The 18,008-nt window shown below is 42.9% G+C and overlaps 1 protein-coding gene across 1 annotated transcript in view; it reads right to left on the bottom strand.

Moving 5' to 3' along the window:
- Nucleotides 1-18,008, bottom strand: part of LTK (leukocyte receptor tyrosine kinase) — a 188,776-nt gene that overhangs the window by 53,087 nt on the left and 117,681 nt on the right. The window contains exons 5-11 of the mRNA XM_066608299.1: nucleotides 14,097-14,236; nucleotides 7,136-7,270; nucleotides 6,074-6,220; nucleotides 2,932-3,032; nucleotides 2,083-2,240; nucleotides 595-689; nucleotides 282-380 (exon numbers count right to left, since the gene is read on the bottom strand). Of these exons, the coding sequence (XP_066464396.1) occupies nucleotides 282-380; nucleotides 595-689; nucleotides 2,083-2,240; nucleotides 2,932-3,032; nucleotides 6,074-6,220; nucleotides 7,136-7,270; nucleotides 14,097-14,236 (875 nt within the window). The remainder of the gene's footprint in view (nucleotides 1-281; nucleotides 381-594; nucleotides 690-2,082; nucleotides 2,241-2,931; nucleotides 3,033-6,073; nucleotides 6,221-7,135; nucleotides 7,271-14,096; nucleotides 14,237-18,008) is intronic.

Below are 18,008 nucleotides of genomic sequence, written 5' to 3' on the forward strand. Positions count from 1 at the left end.
TTGAGGTTGTATTTTAATACACCATTAAGAATCAATATATGGATTGAATTACACCCACGTTTTTCATGTGGGTGGAAATGTTCTCTGTCCATGTTCGCCTTGGATCCATAAATTCAGTTTGAAATTTTTTAACAAGACTTTTTGCAGCTACTTTGGGGTAAAAATACAAGTACTGTGTTAAAATATCTAAAAAAAAAATCATTCTCGATGACTTGCAGTCCTATTGTCTGCTGCTGATTATATTCAACTTGAATGAGAAAATGGAAATCTTGAATACTAACCTTTATGCATAGGTTCTAACAGAGGGCTAAGGATCTCATCTTCCGAAAGGTCTACCTCATTTGATCCATCCTGTTCTCCAGAAATACTTTCTATTCTTCCTGGCACAATACAAAAATACATAGAAACAAGCTTACACATGCCTACATTGTGATGCTGTATTTATTAGTTATAGGTTTTATCAAGAGTGTTGAACAATCACACTAGACATGCCATACTTACGAAAATAAGCCAGACCAGAAAAACTCATTTCCAACAATTACTGTACTAGCAAAATAGTGTCCAGAAGACACATCACAGCTCCACACTACTTACCAGAATGAAAGCAGTCAGCAGAAAAAGTAACATTATCTACGATGATGTGCGAGAAGGAATTCCAACCCCAAGTGGCCAATAGCTGTATGCGGAATCTGGTGGAGTACAAAAAAAGTGTCATCAAGATAGACGAAAAGTTGTAAAGTGAAATCTACAAATGTAAAGCAAATACATTTTGACTTATTGACATTGATGGGTCAGTAGAATAAAAAGTTTTAAAGTGTAACTGCTTTCTAAAAACGTTTGACTTGTCATATGGACATGTAAAAAGTTTTGATCGCCGGGAGTCTGGTTGCTGAGACTCCCACTGATTGATAGAATGAGTCAAAGTGCTTGTCTGAGCACTGTGACTGCTGGCTAGCTAAAGACAGGCCATAGACTTTCTACTGAGCCCATCTTCAGCTAGAAAGCTGTGAGAGTGCTTGGATGAGTGCTCCAGCTGGCTCATTCTATTAATCAATGGAAGTCTTAGCAACCAGCTCTGCAGCAAACAATACTTGAGACATTTCGCTAAGGCATGTCAAAAAGTTTTTAGAATACACAAGATTTTGAACTTTTTGCCATTTATCAACTATTAAATGAGTTTTTAGGTTTTGTAAAAATAGAATACCTCAATGTACCGAACACAGATGGATCTTTAAACATGATATCACGCTACTTTTACTGTACATCACTAATATAAAAGAATTGTCTAAATTGCAAATCTACTATTTGTTAAAATTAACTTCCTGAGTGATTGGAGACTACAGCTGTGAGGAAGCCTGAGGGATGTTTAGGTCATGCAACATTCATTCTAAGTTATTTTGCATCTAATCAATGTAGCCTCCTAATGACAGTTCATAAAGTCAGTAGTGCAAGTCTAGACTGTGGTACTAATTATTACATTGTATTTAAATAATAGCATTAATGTTACTTGGTGAACTTTTTAGCTTGATATCTCTTTTATCATGAGTTGTACGTTATAGTCATAAAACTAATGCATAGGATTTAGAGACTTTGGGCTTTGGATTCAGGGTCAATAAACTGTGAACAGTCCTTGTGGAAATGACCTCGTAGAACCTCCTGTGAAGAAGTTGAAAAGGCATGAAATGGTTGCGTCTTTTAGCTGCCTTTTTTAAGCTTCTTCACAGGAGGTTCTACAAGGTCATTTCCGCAAGGACTGTTCACAGTTTGTTGACCATGAATCCAAAGCTCAAAGTCTCTAAATTACTGCTAATTAGATATTACGCATCATGTACAAAACCCCTTGTTGTTTGACAGTCCTACTTTTAGGATTATGATAAATCTATAAAAATTACGAAATACAGTCCATTTAATGACCACCGGTGCCTAATGGTGCACTTTTCAAAACAGGGAAAACTAATACATGAGTCAAAACTCTGGAATATATGAACATATGTTATCAGGGGAGGAGTATGTAAGATTATAACAACCATATGCAGCGTAATAACATTCAGAAATCATGTTTTTTAGGAATAATATCCAGACCTGTTACTAAGATGGGGAATCATAATCGTTGCTGTAGACCAAGCATTGTGTGTTCCTTCTACGTTCCATAACTTCAAACCTTTCATGGTGTTTTCTTCTTGGGTATACACTGCTAGGGTCCCATTGAAGGTTCCATACACAAGGTACTTGAAAGTGAACTAAAATTAAAATTTAAATACTTTACTTGAGGTTCTTGATAGTTGTGAATGCCCAACTGGCAATCTAGCTGGTTGCCATTAATAAAAGTGTGGGAATAGGGTTGCTAGAACTTAGCCTTGCAACTAGAGATGAGCGAGTATACTCGCTAAGGCACATTACTCGAGCGAGTAGTGCCTTAGCCGAGTATCTCCCCGCTCGTCTCTAAACATTTGGGGGCCGGCGGTGGGCGGGGAGCAGCGGGGGAGAGCAGGGAGGAACGAAGGGGAGATCTTTCTATCTTTCTCTCCCTCTCTCCCCCCCCCACTCCCCCCTGCTCCCCGCCGCAATTCACCTGTCACCGGCGCCGGCCCCTGAATCTTTAGAGACGAGCGGAGAGATACTCGGCTAAGGCACTATTTGCTCGAGTAAAGTGTCTTAACGAGTATACTCGCTCATCTCTACTTGCAACCTATCTTAAAAATTGCAAGCTCTGAAGGGTCTGTGTACATGACTCTCCTGGGTCCTACAGGTAATGTTTTTAGTTATATGTGGAGCAGGATGAGGTTTTACAATCATATAGACCTCTCCAATGGAAATCCTTAATTCACAGTCACCTAGGGAAGTTGAACTTTTTTGCCTCAAAGATCTATAAAACTAATTTTATTTATATTTACTTAAATAACATTTATGCATCAACAAGTACATACATACCTGACAGGCTTTTTCAGAAACCACAGGGGGTAGACTGTCACTGTACACACTTGCAGAGCTATCATTATACTCAGTCTCTATTAGTAGGTAGAGAAAGTTTCCTATAAAAAAAGAAACAAGATGAAAATGTCCTTGAAAATGTGCCCTAAATAGTCCATATTGCAAACGTCAAGGGATTTTCTACGATAAATTATTTTTTTAATCTACCCGTGTTAAAAAATTTAATTATATACATATATAAAACAAGAAAGCCTATGCTCACCTATCCTGGGTCCCTGTAGCTCTAGCACAGGGTCAATTTCCAAGCTGCAGAGTCAGCCTATGAATGGAATGTTGCAGGCTGCTCCAGCCAATCATAGATCTCTGTGGTTGACTGCTGAAGTTTGTGATTGGGTGCAGCGGTCAATGATGCGCCATCAATAGACTGATTGCAGCCTGTAAACAGAGCACCGGCAGTGGGAACGGAGAGATGGCGTTGGAGCTGTGGGAACTCCAGAGGGGTGACTATAGGCTCTACTGTTAAATTTTTAAGCTGCTCATGTTAAAAAAATAGCTCTGAAAATCCCTATAATCTATAAAGTATGTTAACAGCCCATAAGCCACAACCATAGTGTTTCAATTAAAGGGGTTGTCTGATTTACATATTCTGATATAAGAGATGGGGGCTCAAGTTTGGGACCCTATCTATTATCCAAAACAGGGGATGGGTAAAAAATGCATGTCTTGCTCTAGTGCACTCACTATATCTATTCATTACATAGTAGGCTTATTCATATCAGTATCTGTGTAGTGCTTAATTTTCTCTGTTGTGATGCTACAGAGGAAATGAATACTTCAAGGAGGATTCTGGGCATTTACTATTGATGACCCATCCTCGGAATAGGTCATCAATAGTTTATTAGCGTAGATCTGTTTCTTAGGATCCCTGCTGATCAGCAGATCCTCCGACCCACTGTCAACGAGGTGGAGCCAGACGACTGCATCCGTGGTTATGGCGAGAAGTGTAATAGAAAGCATCGCTCCCATTCATTTCAACTGGAGTGAAGTCGCTTATTACACTTCCCATTGATTTCAATGGGAATGAAGCAGTCTATTACACTTCCAGCCGTGACCACCTGTGCGGTCTTCCGGCGCTCCCACATTGACCGTAGGCCACAGAATCAGTTGATTGATAGGGATCTTGAGTGGCTGATCCCTGCTGATCAACTATTCATGAACTATCCTGAGGATGGGTTGTCAATAGTAAATGCCCTAAATATTCATTTAGTGCTGGATGAGGTCCTAGTATTTGGATGCTCTGTGAAAAGGTCTTCATTAAGGGACTATTCTAGCAGAAGTGATTACCAAAGCAGACAATTCCTTTAATCATGCAGTTCATAGAGAATTAAAAGTAAGCAGATGTTATCAGCAGATGTCAGCTGGGAATACTCTTTTATTATTAGAATACACATACAACAATTTCCTTATTTACTGTTATTATCCAAATGACTCATTGCATGAGGGGAAAAAGAAAAAAATGCAAAAAAAAAATTCACCTAGGCTTTTCTTCCCATAGACACAAATTTTTTATTTCATAGTAACCTATATCTGCTGCAACACACTGTAGTTCCTTTCTGATGAAGGTCTTGGTCTAGGTTCACACTGCGTTTTGCTATGCACCAAGCCTTTCTTTCCCGAGGCTCTGGCTAAATCACTGGAAATGGCTGTAACAATCTGGCTCGGTGTTAGAGTCCCTTGTTGTAACTGGTGTGGATCGGTAATGTGGTCAGTTAAAGCCAGAGGTTAGTACACAGGTAGATATCAGTTCACAATACAGTGGAGAAGGACGGGTAGCCTTGTCAGAGGTCAGTACACAGGTAGGTATACAGTGGTCAGTACACAGGTATGTATCAGTTCACAGTACAGAGGAGCGGGCAGGAAGCGTAGTCAGGGAAGCCAGAGGTCAGTATACAGATAGGTATATATCAGGTAGCAGAATGGAGAAAGAGCAGCAGCTGGAAGAGCTTGACTACTGCCTGGGAGCACAATAATCTTGCAAGTAAGGGCCAGGCTTTTATAGCATGTCCACTTAGCAAACAGTGTGGAGCCAAAACAAGAACTGGATCAGGAGCACAGGAACGATGCTAAGGTTCAGCAGGGTAGCTGTCCAGAAGGCTGGATAGCTCAGCAAGGAGAGCTGTCGCTTGGAGCACAAGAGCTCCTGAGTACAAGTCCTGACAATGGCATTGTGATAGAACCATAGACTTTTATTAGTCAAATAGAGCTAAAAGGCAGAAGCTTTGGTTTCCATGTACCCAGGTTTCCGTTCCCTCCAAGAATTTTAGTCAACTATCCTATTCGATCCATCAGATATGCCAGAAAGGAAAGGAAATCAGGTCAAATGCAGGCCAAAATTGTTTCTGTTTGACTAATGACAGCCTATGGTTCCATCCAGATTTCAACCTAAAAGCTGTTCCAGTGGTTCAGACAGAACTCTAGGATGGGAAGGCTGGTCGCATTCTGACACGCAGTGTGAACACAACCTTTCAGGGTAATGATTAGACATGTAGCTGCCCTTTTCTAGTACTGGATCACAATACCTCATAAAACTTGCTATACTCAAAGACACCATGGTTCCTAACTATCATCCTTCAAGGTCTCTAGTTCTATGAATAGTATTTTTCTTTTACAATAAAACGAAAAAAAAAGATTTGGTACGGTGTTAGCCAGTAGAGCAAAGCGTGATTGTTCTCAGTGAGAGAAACCACGTAATCTTGTAGATATGATACCTTTTAATGGCTAACAAAAATGCATGATGTTACAGCAAGCTTTCGGATCTTCTATCGATCCTTCCTCAGGCTAAAATGGAATAGTTCCATTTTAGCCAGAGAAAGAATCGATAGAAGATCCAAAAGCTTGCTGTAACATCAGGTATTTTTGTTGGCCATTAAAAGGTATCATATCTATAAGATTACTTGGCTTCTCCCACTGAGAACAATCACACTTTTACAATATGACTGCCTCCACTTTTTGGGAATATTACCTAGAGGTAGAGTCATCAATGCACAAAGGTTGAAGCAATTTACAAATCACGTTCTGCAATAGGAAAGCCACTTTAAAAATCTCTTCTTTTTTGTAGGATTAACATTTTTATTTCCATTACCTTCAATACCCACTACATGTAAATTATCTTCAAGATTTATCTGCCCAGAGTTTGCGTATTTCCAATGATCCCCCAATGAGATGTTAGCAGTCCAGCCACACTTTCCTTTTTCAAAGGTGCAGTGGGCACCTATTGGAAGAATTTTTTCTGAAACACAAAAAAACCCCACATTATTGATAAAGCGTATTACAGATCTTATGGCTGGTAAGAAAAAGTGGCATACTAAGCAATCATGGGACTCCATAGCAAACCTTTCAGAGCGATCACAACTCTAATTAGCCAGTGTAAAGGAAAGAAAAGATAAGCAATGGAGATGAGCGAGCATACTCGCTAAGGGCAATTACTCGATTAAGCACTGCCCTTAGCGAGTACCTGCCCGCTCGGAAGAAAAGGTTTGGCTGCCAGCAGCGGGCGGAGAGCGGCGGGGGAGAGAAGGGGGGAACGGAGGGGAGATCTCTCCCTCTCTTCCCCCCGCTCCCAACTGCTCACTGCCGCAACTCACCTCTCACCCGCGCCGGACTTCCTTACAACTGAGAAGTGTGAAGATTGATCAGCTGCAGCTCTAGTGAAAGATGTGTGCTAGATGGCAATACCTGCTGTAAATGTGGCTGCAAGCCACATTAACGTTTTGTCAAAAATGGTGGCATGATCGAACAAGGCTGTGCAGTCCATGTTTTTCTTCATATGGCTCCATCGATCAAGATTAATGCTAAGAAATTATTTTGTTATTTTGTTGCTCCGTTCCTCACCGCTCTCCCCCGCCGCCGGCAGCCGAATCTTTTCTTCCGAGCGGGCAGGTACCCGCTAAGGGCAATGCTCGATCGAGTAATTGCCCTTAGTGAGTACGCTCGCTCATCTCTACCCGCAACCACATTGACCTCAATGAGAGTGCAAGATTGCAGGCCTGCACAGTGGTTTATGATCACACAACTCCTATCACAGCCAAAGTCACCATGTGGTCGTAGGTTAAAGCTCACCCACTTTCAGATCTAGCTAACAGGTGCAGATGAAGTTAATAATCCTTATTGCTCTTAGAATTGTGTCTCACAGGGGGAAACTTACCACATACTGACCCTTCATCATCTCCTCCGAGGCAGTCTGCCTGAAAGTCACACACCTTTACTTGGCCGATACATTCCCCGTTATCGCAAAGAAATGATGAATTCCATGGACAGGTAGATAAATCTTCTTCATAACCTGAAGAGATAAGGCAGCTAGATCATTTCCAGCTAGATCTCTAATGCTATATAGAACACATAATACTACGTTTCTCTGAAAATAAGACCCTGTCTTATATTAATTTTTGCCCCAAAAGAGGCACTGGGTCTTATTTTCGGGAAATATCTTATTATACTTACCTAGCAGACCTGCCACTGGTCTCTAGAGCTCTGGCACGCTTGCTTGCAGTCCTCAGCCTCTGAAAGAAGATCAGTTCCTGGTAACTGGGTTTGTAAACACCGCCTCCAGCAAGCAATAGCTCTGATTGGTTCTCCAGCGTTGCAGCTCAGCCAATCAATACAGCGCTCGATGAACCAATCACAGCCAGTAAGTGATTTTCTGTTGGCGGCTGAGGATTTCAAGCAAGTTTGCCAGAGCTGCGAAGACCAGAGGGAGGGACCCGGGCGGCGCCTGGTAGGTAATGTATTGTTTCTTGCTTTTTTATGTAGTGTAGCTAAGGCTTATTTATGGGGTAGGGCTTATATTTCAAGCCCCTCCTTCCCACCCTCCTGCAAAATCAGGGTAGGGCTTATTTTAGGGGTAGGTCTCATTTTGGGAGAAACACGGTACCTAGTAGACTATTACTGCATTTGCGAACTTCTGCATGGTAAACCATATTTTTGACTGCATGTTATAGTATGGTGTTCTGTTTAGGTACCATATAAGTTCCTTTTTCTTTATGCGAGTCCCATATAGTGCAATGTATGGGTGTAGTATGACTTCTGAAGTGTTCATAACCCATTTTGCCAGTAGTTTAGGGAAGACTTACAGTACCTTTACAGTGATTTAAAAGAGATATTCCCATATCAGACAATTCAGGCCTCCTGGCCAAGAACATATGCGTTTTTACGCTCACCGTATCACCGCCAAAAAAATCGTGTGAAAAGAAAAAAGCTGCAATCAAGTACTGATCTAAATAAGCATTTCCTCGTCCATTCAGCGCGGAAATCTCTTGGTCGGTAAAAATCCTCGGAATGACTTCTATAGCTTAACTAGAGCCTGCTGTAGCCTTTCCCAGCACTGGATGCTGCTAAACTCCCTCCAGCTCCCATAGAAGCCTATGTGAGCCGCCAGCCTATTCTGACAAAACATAGCACAGCACCTATTTTTTTAGGCAGTGTATAAAATCGATCAACGTTTTGGTCGCCGATGTCCTATTTTTCCCGACACAACGTTTTTACGTGGCTACAAATCGCTCATCTGAATGAATACATTGGAATTTAATGCTTCAGATAGTTGTAATTTTTTTTACTTGGCTTAATTAGCTGTGTAAAAACGCTTGTGTGAATGAGGCCTAAGACTGAGATAGGAATACCTGTCAGTATGCAAAGGCCAGAGGTGGCTGGGATTACGGAAACAGCTAAGTTGGCTGTGTTATGCTGTTTCTGTAACTCCCATGGAGGTGAATGTAAGTTAGGCCAGTTTCAGACTAGCATATTACAGTCATATTTCTGAATCTGTAATATGGACGTCTATCTCAAGCCGACGGCGTTTTTTTTTTTACCAACCCAAACTCAGAGCATCATAGAGATCTATAATGTTCCAATTTTGGGTCAGTAATTCTATGGTCGGGCCAATAAACACGTTCAGAAATTTGGCTAGAATACCCTAGACTGAAACCAACCATAGGGCTCGTTCACACGAGTGTGGTTTTAGCGCATTATAGGTGCGTGAAAAGATCGTGTCTAATAGAACCAATGGTTCCCTATAAGAGATGAGCGGGCACACTCGGATACAGCAGTTACTCGAGCGAGCATCGCTCTTCTCAAGTAACTGCTTACTGGTCCTAGCAGGCTTGAGGGGGTGTCGGGGGTGAGCGGGGGGCGGCACGCTCACCCCCGCCGCCCCCTGCTTGTCTCACGCAGCTCCCGATCGTGTGAATGGGCAATTTCACTGCTGATAAAGCTGGAGACTTAATAGCTGGAAACTGCCCGTTCACGCGATTTTTAGTGCAGTATAGTCGCAATCTTTTCACACGCATATACTGCGCTAAAACCACGCTCGTGTGAATGAGCCCTTATGGGAACAGTGTAGCTCACAGTGCTTTGCCGTTTTCCGTAATTCTTATTCACTTCTATGGGAGTTACGGGAACAGCATAGTACAGCCAGCTTAGCTGTTTCCATTATCCCGGCTACCAGAGGTGTAACTTGAAGCTTCTGGGCCCCAATGCAAAATCTCTAACGGGGCCCACAACTATAATGCTTTAGTCATAGTACTGGGCTCCCTATGTGAGGAAGAGAGGCCTTATGGGCCCCCTAAGGCTCCTGGGCCGGGGTGCAACCGCATCCCCTGCATCCCCTATAGTTATGCCCCTGCTGGCTACATATGGCTGTCACATACAGATGGGTATTTCCATTTTAGGCATAATTGTCATATATGGGAATATTGTTTTTAAAACAGACTTGCGTACACTAGCAAATTTGCAGTCTCTTTTGACTTCTGTGGGACAAAATCAGCACCCATACAGAATTCACTGAATATGTACAAAACACCTCTATACAAACATATGATGTCACAGGGAGGTATATGGAGTCATATGCATTTGCAGCTCAGCTTCTGAAACACAATCTGACTTTAGTTCACAATAGAAATCCATTAGAGAAAGTTTATCCAGTTCTTTATTTTTCAGCTGTCAGCAGAGAGCAATATTCAACTAATAACAATAAAATGTCCAACGCTAAGAGGACATATCGTGAAGCAGTGCGCTGTTAAATCAACGTCTTTCATCTTTGAATATATAATATAAATGCAGAAGAGAAACATGCTTGTGATTAGGAGCAGAGCTACTTTGCGACTTTCCTACAGAGTCTCAGGTCTGAGCCTGTCCCATGGGATGTTATTGACTTCAGACATAATAAAACTCAATCAATAGAACTTGTATCATTGTATAGACAGCTGTTTATTTATAATAAATAGGTATAATTCATAAAATATTATTTTTTAGACTCATCGCTGTATTTGCTAGTACTGCGCCAATTCTAGCTTGATTTCATATATAGAGCAGTCTGCATGTTCCAGCTTGGTTTCATTCATCTCCACGCTTCACAATAGAGTACATCAAGGGATGCCAAACCCTACGCTACAATATTGTCAAAGACATGCAAATACAATCACAGAAAATGGCCGTTACTTACTGACTGAGGAGTGCATATAGATGCATCCTCCTCTCGCCATGCTAGTATTCAGCTACCTGCATGGTGAGAGGAGGATGCATCTATATGCACTCCTCAGTCAGTAAGTAAAGGCCATTTCTCTGTGATTGTTTTTAATTTTTTATTTCCCCCTCTGAGATGCATTTATATTAGTTTAGGGACCCACTACAACGCAAGGAACCGTGAAGTGGTTAGTGGGCTCATGTATTTTGGCCAACATCCAACCAATGCCTTGCATTTATTTTCTATCATTCACATGCAGTGTGGCATTGAGACTCCAGGGGGAGCCCAGGGTGGCAGTACCAATGTGGTTCACTGATGGAAATGCAGGGCAACCCGCCGAATTATCATGGCGTCATTAATAGGATGCTGGTCCGCATGGTGAACTACATATATCAGAATGGTCTGGCACCCTGTATCCACTATGTGTGGGAGTGTACACCAAGCATCCATCCCTCTCATTATCAAGAGGCAGTGTGAGTGGTTGTCTTATCGGTGTCCTGCACAGGTGTTATTGGCTCCTCCATTTGGTAGTCAGCTACCTGCATGGTGAGAGGAGGATGCATCTATATGCACTCCTTAGTCAGTAAATAACGGCCATTTTCTGTGATTGTTTTTAATTCTTGATTTCCCCTTCTGTGATGCAAGACATGCAAATAAGATCAATCAAAGGAGATATCCTGCAGATATCTGCTGCTGATACTGCTATTTGTGGGCTCTATGCAAATGGATGATAGCTTTCATCAGCTATTCATCAATTGCCACAATGGTGCAGAGTGTTAAAGGGGTTGTCTCGCGGCAGCAAGTGGGGTTAAGTACTTCTGTATGGCCATATTAATGCACTTTGTAATATACATCGTGCATTAAATATGAGCCATACAGAAGTTATTCACTTACCTGCTCCGTTGCTAGCGTCCACGTCTCCATGGCTCCGTCTAATTTCGCTGTCTTCTTGCTTTTTTAGACGCGCTTGCGCTGTGCGGTCTTCTCCCCTTCTGCTCGGTCCGGGCACGAGCGGCGTTCTGGCTCCGCCCCCTTCTACGCGTCACCGCGTAGCTCCGCCCCGTCACGTGTGCCGATTCCAGCCAATCAGGAGGCTGGAATCGGCAATGGAACGCACAGAGCCCATGGTGCACCATGGGAGAAGACCCGCGGTGCACCATGGGAGAAAACCGCAGTGCATCCCTGGGAAAGGCCCGGCGGCCATCTTAGGGAGAAGATTTTTTAAAGTCTTTATTTCGTCGGATCGGTAAGTAGCAAGCGGTTTAAAAACCGCTTTAATTTGCTATTTTATGCCAGGGGGTGACAGGGGGAATGGGGTAAGGTAAAATTTTGAGGTTTGCCGCGAGACAAGCCCTTTAAGGCAGCAGAAATGCAGTCCTAAGCTCTCGCTCATGACCTGAAGGTTGCGGGCTACCTGAACGTCTCTTGGTTCAGGCAGCCGGCTCAAGGTTGACTCAGCCTTCCATCCTTCCAAGGTCGGTAAAATGAGTACCCAGCTTGCTGGGGGGTAAAAGATGACTTGGGAAGGCAATGGCAAACCACCCCGCAAAAACAGTCTGCCAAGAAAACGTCACGATATGACGTCACCCGAGGAGACAGTCATTACTTGGTGCTTGCACCAGGGAACTTTACATTTATAATGCAAGAATGTCTTTCATTCAGGGATTTAAAACATGGGCAAATTTTTGTCCCGTTTTGGGGCCGTAAAAATCACGGCCACAAAATGGGACAAAATGAAACAAAACCATTGACCTCAATGCTTTTGTTTTCATTATAGGGATTCTCGTGGTAATACTACAAGCGAGAAAAGATAGGATTTGCCCTATCTATCCTGCACATAGTTTTTCTACATGTGAGAAAGATATGGCAGGACCCATCTTCCAGTTTTTGGGGTTTTTTTAAACTCACACCCACTAGTGCAGAACTTGAATAGTCAAATAAATAAATAAAACCCTGGTTCATATGATAAAAGACTCCGTAGTGGCGAGCGTATTAGCACATGAACCCATATGTTTTTGCCCTCAGGGCTGGAATGGCACACTAGGTGTACAAGAAGATCTCGGAGTGGGTATAGGCTATGGCATAATAATGGACCCAAAGGACATGCAGGAGTCAACAGCATTTAGAACTGACCTTGGACAAACTCACTTGCAGCTTGAGCAGATTTATAAATTACCTGTTCAGGCCCATTTAGACACAACGATTCTCGCTCAAAATTCGCTCTAAGCCATCTTTTGAGCGAGAATCGTTGGGTCTAAACGCGCGCCAGCGTGCAGGTTTTGTTAATGATTCGTTCGTTGTATTTCAGCAAGCTGAAAGACAAGGATGGGTCTTATCAGGACCGCGTGCTGAGTTCTCAGCAGGATAGCTGTCTTATGTATATCCTGCTCTGAGCGCTCAGCTGTATACCAGCTGAGCGCTCCGTGAACACAGCAGACGTATGCAGAAGACAGCACTCCAGCTGTGTTCTGCAAACCCTGCTTGGAGTGCTTAGCTGTATACCAGCTGAGCGCTCCGAGAAGACAACAGCTGTATGTAGAAGATAGCGGTCCTGCTTGTCTTCTGCATAGTCTGAGCCTTCATTTACACACTTATGCAAAGTGAACGCTCAAAACTGTCATTCAAACTGCTGTTTGAGCAATTTTTGAGCGATCATCTTGCCGTGTAAATGCACACAACGATTATCGCTCGAAAGATGTTTTTTGAGCGAATTTTGAGCGATAATCATTGTGTCTAAATGGGCCTTTAGAATTTGTATATGAGATGTGTTGCATGGTGCAATTAAAAGTGGATGTGTACATGTTCCATACATGTGAAAGCTGGGCCCTCATTTCCTATAGCTGGCCCAAGGAACCTTATTCTGACACTGATTTGTATGGAGCATTTAAAGGCTAATGACACCATGGAAGACATTTTTTTAAATGCACTATATATTTTATTAAAAATGTATTTAAAATTTGTTTTAATTTTACATTTGCCTTCTGCAACTTGCATGTTATACACTGCCATACAAGCTGCTCAATCTCCTTCGCTGATCTTGCCATCTGATGAGCTCTCTGACAGCTTTCTCCTTGGCCCTTATCTCTGCTCTCATGGATGCAAATCTAAGGGACCTTTACTTGGGCAGATGTCTGACAAGTTGTCTCAGCAATAATAATTCCTGTGCTTTTACACGGGATCGGGTATCGTTCACTGAATGGAGATGGACTGAGCCGGGGATTGTTCTAGCCCGCTTCCATTCACAGTAAACAGGCAGTCGTTCATAAGTGATACTGCCTGTTCACACGGACCGATCCATTGTTCAGTTTTTTGCATGCAGAAACTGAATAACTGACAAGGAGCTAACAAATTCTCATTCGTCGTTCAGTCGGGGCGTGCATTTACACTGAACGAATCGTTCAGATTGCCGCTGGATACACCTTTTACACTGACATATTTGCTGCAGGGATTGAGCGCTGGTCAACATTTTTAGAAGTTGATTGACAATTTTCAGTTCCATGTACATGGAGCAATGGGCAGGAATATGTGTCTATATGGTCATTGGAGTTATAGCTGATTTTTCCAGTTCTCCATCAAGTGGGGCACCCTGTATAATTGGAACAGATGGAGATGTATGAAAGGAAGATCAAGATTAGGTTAATTATCTTACCATCAAAGCAGTTTCTGAGGCTGAGACTGTCCAGAATTATGAAGCTATCCATCTTCAGAGTACAAGAGGTGTGACTCAGAGCGATGTCAAAGGCTTCATCTATGTCACCAATATCTGCGCTCAGCAGCTTCCAGTGAGACCTAAGCACCACAAAATAAAGTATTATATAAGTCTATAAACTGCATTTTAAGCATTTCGATGAGAGATAGACACATTATGAGATACAATGAGATCTGTCTGTTCTTCACAATGTGGGGCTTGTTAGAGAGGAGTCCAGCAAGGTGGCTGGAGGCTATTCTCGCTGTGCAGTAGAACTTCTAAGAAATGGATTTCCACGCTGCTGTGTCCTCCACAATAGAACTGTAGTACAATCACATGATGAATGACAAAAACGTATTATGACATTGTTATCCCTCTTCCCAACCTCTTAAAGATGATGCTTCCTGAGAAAACCCTACGACTAACCATGCCTTCTACTGAAAAGTTTTTTGCTGCTGTCTTCCAGGGAATGCCTAGCCAGGTTTGAAGGCACCCTGTTGGGAAATTGCTCTAGACAGTGCAACTATGCAGAACAGATCAGCTGTAATTACATAGGATATGCTATATTAGTTTACCCCAGAATAATTAGATCCTAAATCAACTTCATTTTTCTTTAAGCTTAAAAACCAACAGAAATGCTTTCATTTTTTTTAAAGCAGAGGTAAAACTGTCTGACAGTGAATACCAAAGAAGTTTTATTTCATTCTAAGAACTTGCAAGCTAATCCAAAGACAGACTACAATGTTTCAAGTGCGTGACAGCAAGTGTTACCCATTGATTTTAATGGGAAATATGGCATTGCACTCGCATGCACATCGCACAGCATGTGATGGGGAGGCATTCCAAGGGAACACCCAAAGATAGCGGTATCAGGGCTCCACTCAAGAATTAGTGATATTACTGTACAGGTGTGAATTTTACTTGGGGTGCATTCAAGAATTGTCTATTATAGCCTATGTAAGTGTGAAAAAAATGCATTGCACTCACATGCTCTGCGATTTGCATGTGAGTACAATGTGTTTTTCAAATATTTTACTATTGCAACTACTTGCAATTTTTTTCATACAAGAATTTTTTCACAAGATGCATCACACTTGCATGACATTCGCTTAAAACATTGAAGAGAAAATGGTCAGATTTTCTCTGATTTATATTGCATTTGCCTGCGTAACTACAGCCTTAGGCCTAGGGCCGCCTGCACATGTGCGGAAATCCCGCGGCGGGATTTCCGCTGCTCAAAGCCTGCATAGGAGTGCATTACAATACGCACTCCTATGCAGACGGCCGCGGTTTGGCTGCACGAAATCTCGCGTGGCAAACAAACCGTGGCATGTCCTATTTTTGTGCGGGGCTCGCAGAGCCTCACACAGAAACGTCACTCAGCCGGCCGCCGGCTCCGGTCTGCGCTGAGCCAATCAGGGGTATGTCTGACTCACGCCCCCTTCACACCCACTGCAGGCCGGCCGCACTGAACTCCGTCTGCCGGGACAAGGTGAGTATATATATATTTTTTATTTTTACACTTTTCTGGATGAATTGCAGGGAAGGGCTTATATATTTAAGCCCTTCCCGACAATTCATCCTGCGCTCGCCGGCAGCCCATTGCTTTCAATGGAGCCGGCTGTATTGCCGGCTCCATTGAATTCAATGGGCAAACATCGTTCTTCTCTGCCACAGCTGTTACAGCTGTGGCAGAGAAGAATGATTTGTCTTCTATATGTTCTCAATGGGGTTGGCGCTGCTGCCGCCGGCCCCATTGAGCGCATATAGAGAAGAGAACAGGAATCGCAGATCGCAGATAGGTGCGATCTGCGATTTCTGTTCTATAATTTATCGGACGAGCGCATAAAAAGCGCTCATGTGTCAGATACCATTGCAAAGCAATGGTTTAAAAAAAAATCGCCGGACGCATGTGCATGCGCAAATCGCGCGAAAAAACGCCCGTCTGACTAAGGCCTTAGGGTGCATTCACACGAGCGTGTGCCGTACATAGGTGCACACAAAACCGAGCATCCACGTACGTGCACAAACACGTGTGAATGCAGGTCCGTGCAGCAGTGCTCTCAATGGGGCAGCAGCTGCTGCCAGCGGCCCCATTGAACGCAATAGGATGCCGGCAACCCCTGCAGTGATTTTCAGGGAAGGGCTTGAAATATAAGCCCTTCCCTGAAAATCATCCCTGTTTGTGTAAAAAAATAAATACAAAAAAATTATATATACACACAGTCATTATATATACACATGCACACACTCACCTCTCTGCCGCTGCTGTGTAAATATTCCCCACGGGGAGTCCCCTTGTCACTGAACACTGACAGCACTGTCACAGTGATCAGCGACAAGGCGTTCAATGGGACCGGCACTTCTGAAGTCCCATTAAAAGCAATGGGCTGCTGGCAAGGGCTTAAATATGAGCCCTTCCCTGAAAATCATCCGTAGAATGTGTTAAAAAAAAGCAAACAACATGACAAGTATGACATTATGGAGGGGGCCAGAAATGGATATACTGGGCCACTACATTGTACCAGAGAGAGGGCAACTCATATTCCTTGAGTGGTGCAACCCAGCTGTTGCAATGCAAGTGCCAGAGGGAGGTCTGCTGATCATCCAAGGAAACATCAACTGTAATTACCAACTATAAGCACCGAGTTGTTAACAGGAGAGAGACAACCAGCAAGAACATGTAGACTGACAGCCAGTATCTGGATATTCAGGTTTCTGTGGTGTGTAATCAAGAGCACCATCACCCAGGCCCATTACCAGTAAAAGGGATTGTTTTGACTTTATCACTATACTACCTCCTCAAAACTACTGTGCTAATAATGCGTTCAGGGGACAGTGACTGCATATTGCAGTTAACAGATTTAGTCATTTGGTTGACTGAAGTTCCTGCAAGACTAAATTACTTCAGAAAATACTCCTATTTTCAAACAGCATTTTTTGAGCAATTTACCCCCCTTCTAGGTAAACCATTTCTAGACTGTGATAATTCTATATTGCATGCACAATAGTAAGGACACCCTATTCGTAGGGTATGGACTAAGTTATAGCATTAATTGAACGTTAACAAATTGTTTGTATTGTATCCAAATAATACTGTTGTAGGTTATTGCCATATTATTCTTTAGCATACATCCAGGCCTCATGTCCACGGGCACGCACGGTTTCCCAGTGCAGAATCTCGGAGCAATTTACAGCCATGCCCACAGACATGAGGCCACAAAATACATTTACTCACCTGTACGGCTGCGGTGCGAGTCTTCTTTCTTCTGCACGGTGGATGCACTCAGGACAATGGTGGCGTGCATGTGCTGTGCTTCCTTTTTAAAATTTGAAATGTCCTGCTTTCCCACGGATCCATGGCACGGACACAGTATTAGCATCTGTGCCATGGCGTGGATGGCTTCCATTGACTTCAGTGGAAGCTGTCCATGTGGGAAAACCACAGAAAATGGAGCATGATGCGGTTGTTTTCCCGCGAGCCGGGGGAAAATGACATGCGCAGATATTTAATTACCTGCGGGTGCCAAATTATTCCCTATGGGTGTGGATCACATGCGTGGGAGACCTGCACAGATTTTTAAATTCCATTTTCCCCGTAGGCATGTGGCCTTAGTAAAGCACTGTTTATTCAACTAAACTGGTGTAAAGCCTCTCTGTAATTGTTGTCATATTCTGCAGCTGCAACCCATTTCACTAGCGCTCTATCATATCCTCATGGTAATATATTGTGCTCTCGCATATCACCTTAAGGACATGTGAACATGGGAAACATATAAGAACTTGATGCAAACAGTGGTTAGACCACTGCTATGGTTTTTAAAATACTTAAGTCATAAGGTATATGTGAAATCATAATACATTGAATTGAGT

This window comes from Eleutherodactylus coqui, chromosome 6 (assembly GCF_035609145.1).
Source record: "Eleutherodactylus coqui strain aEleCoq1 chromosome 6, aEleCoq1.hap1, whole genome shotgun sequence".
NCBI classification, from domain to species: Eukaryota; Metazoa; Chordata; class Amphibia; order Anura; family Eleutherodactylidae; genus Eleutherodactylus; species Eleutherodactylus coqui.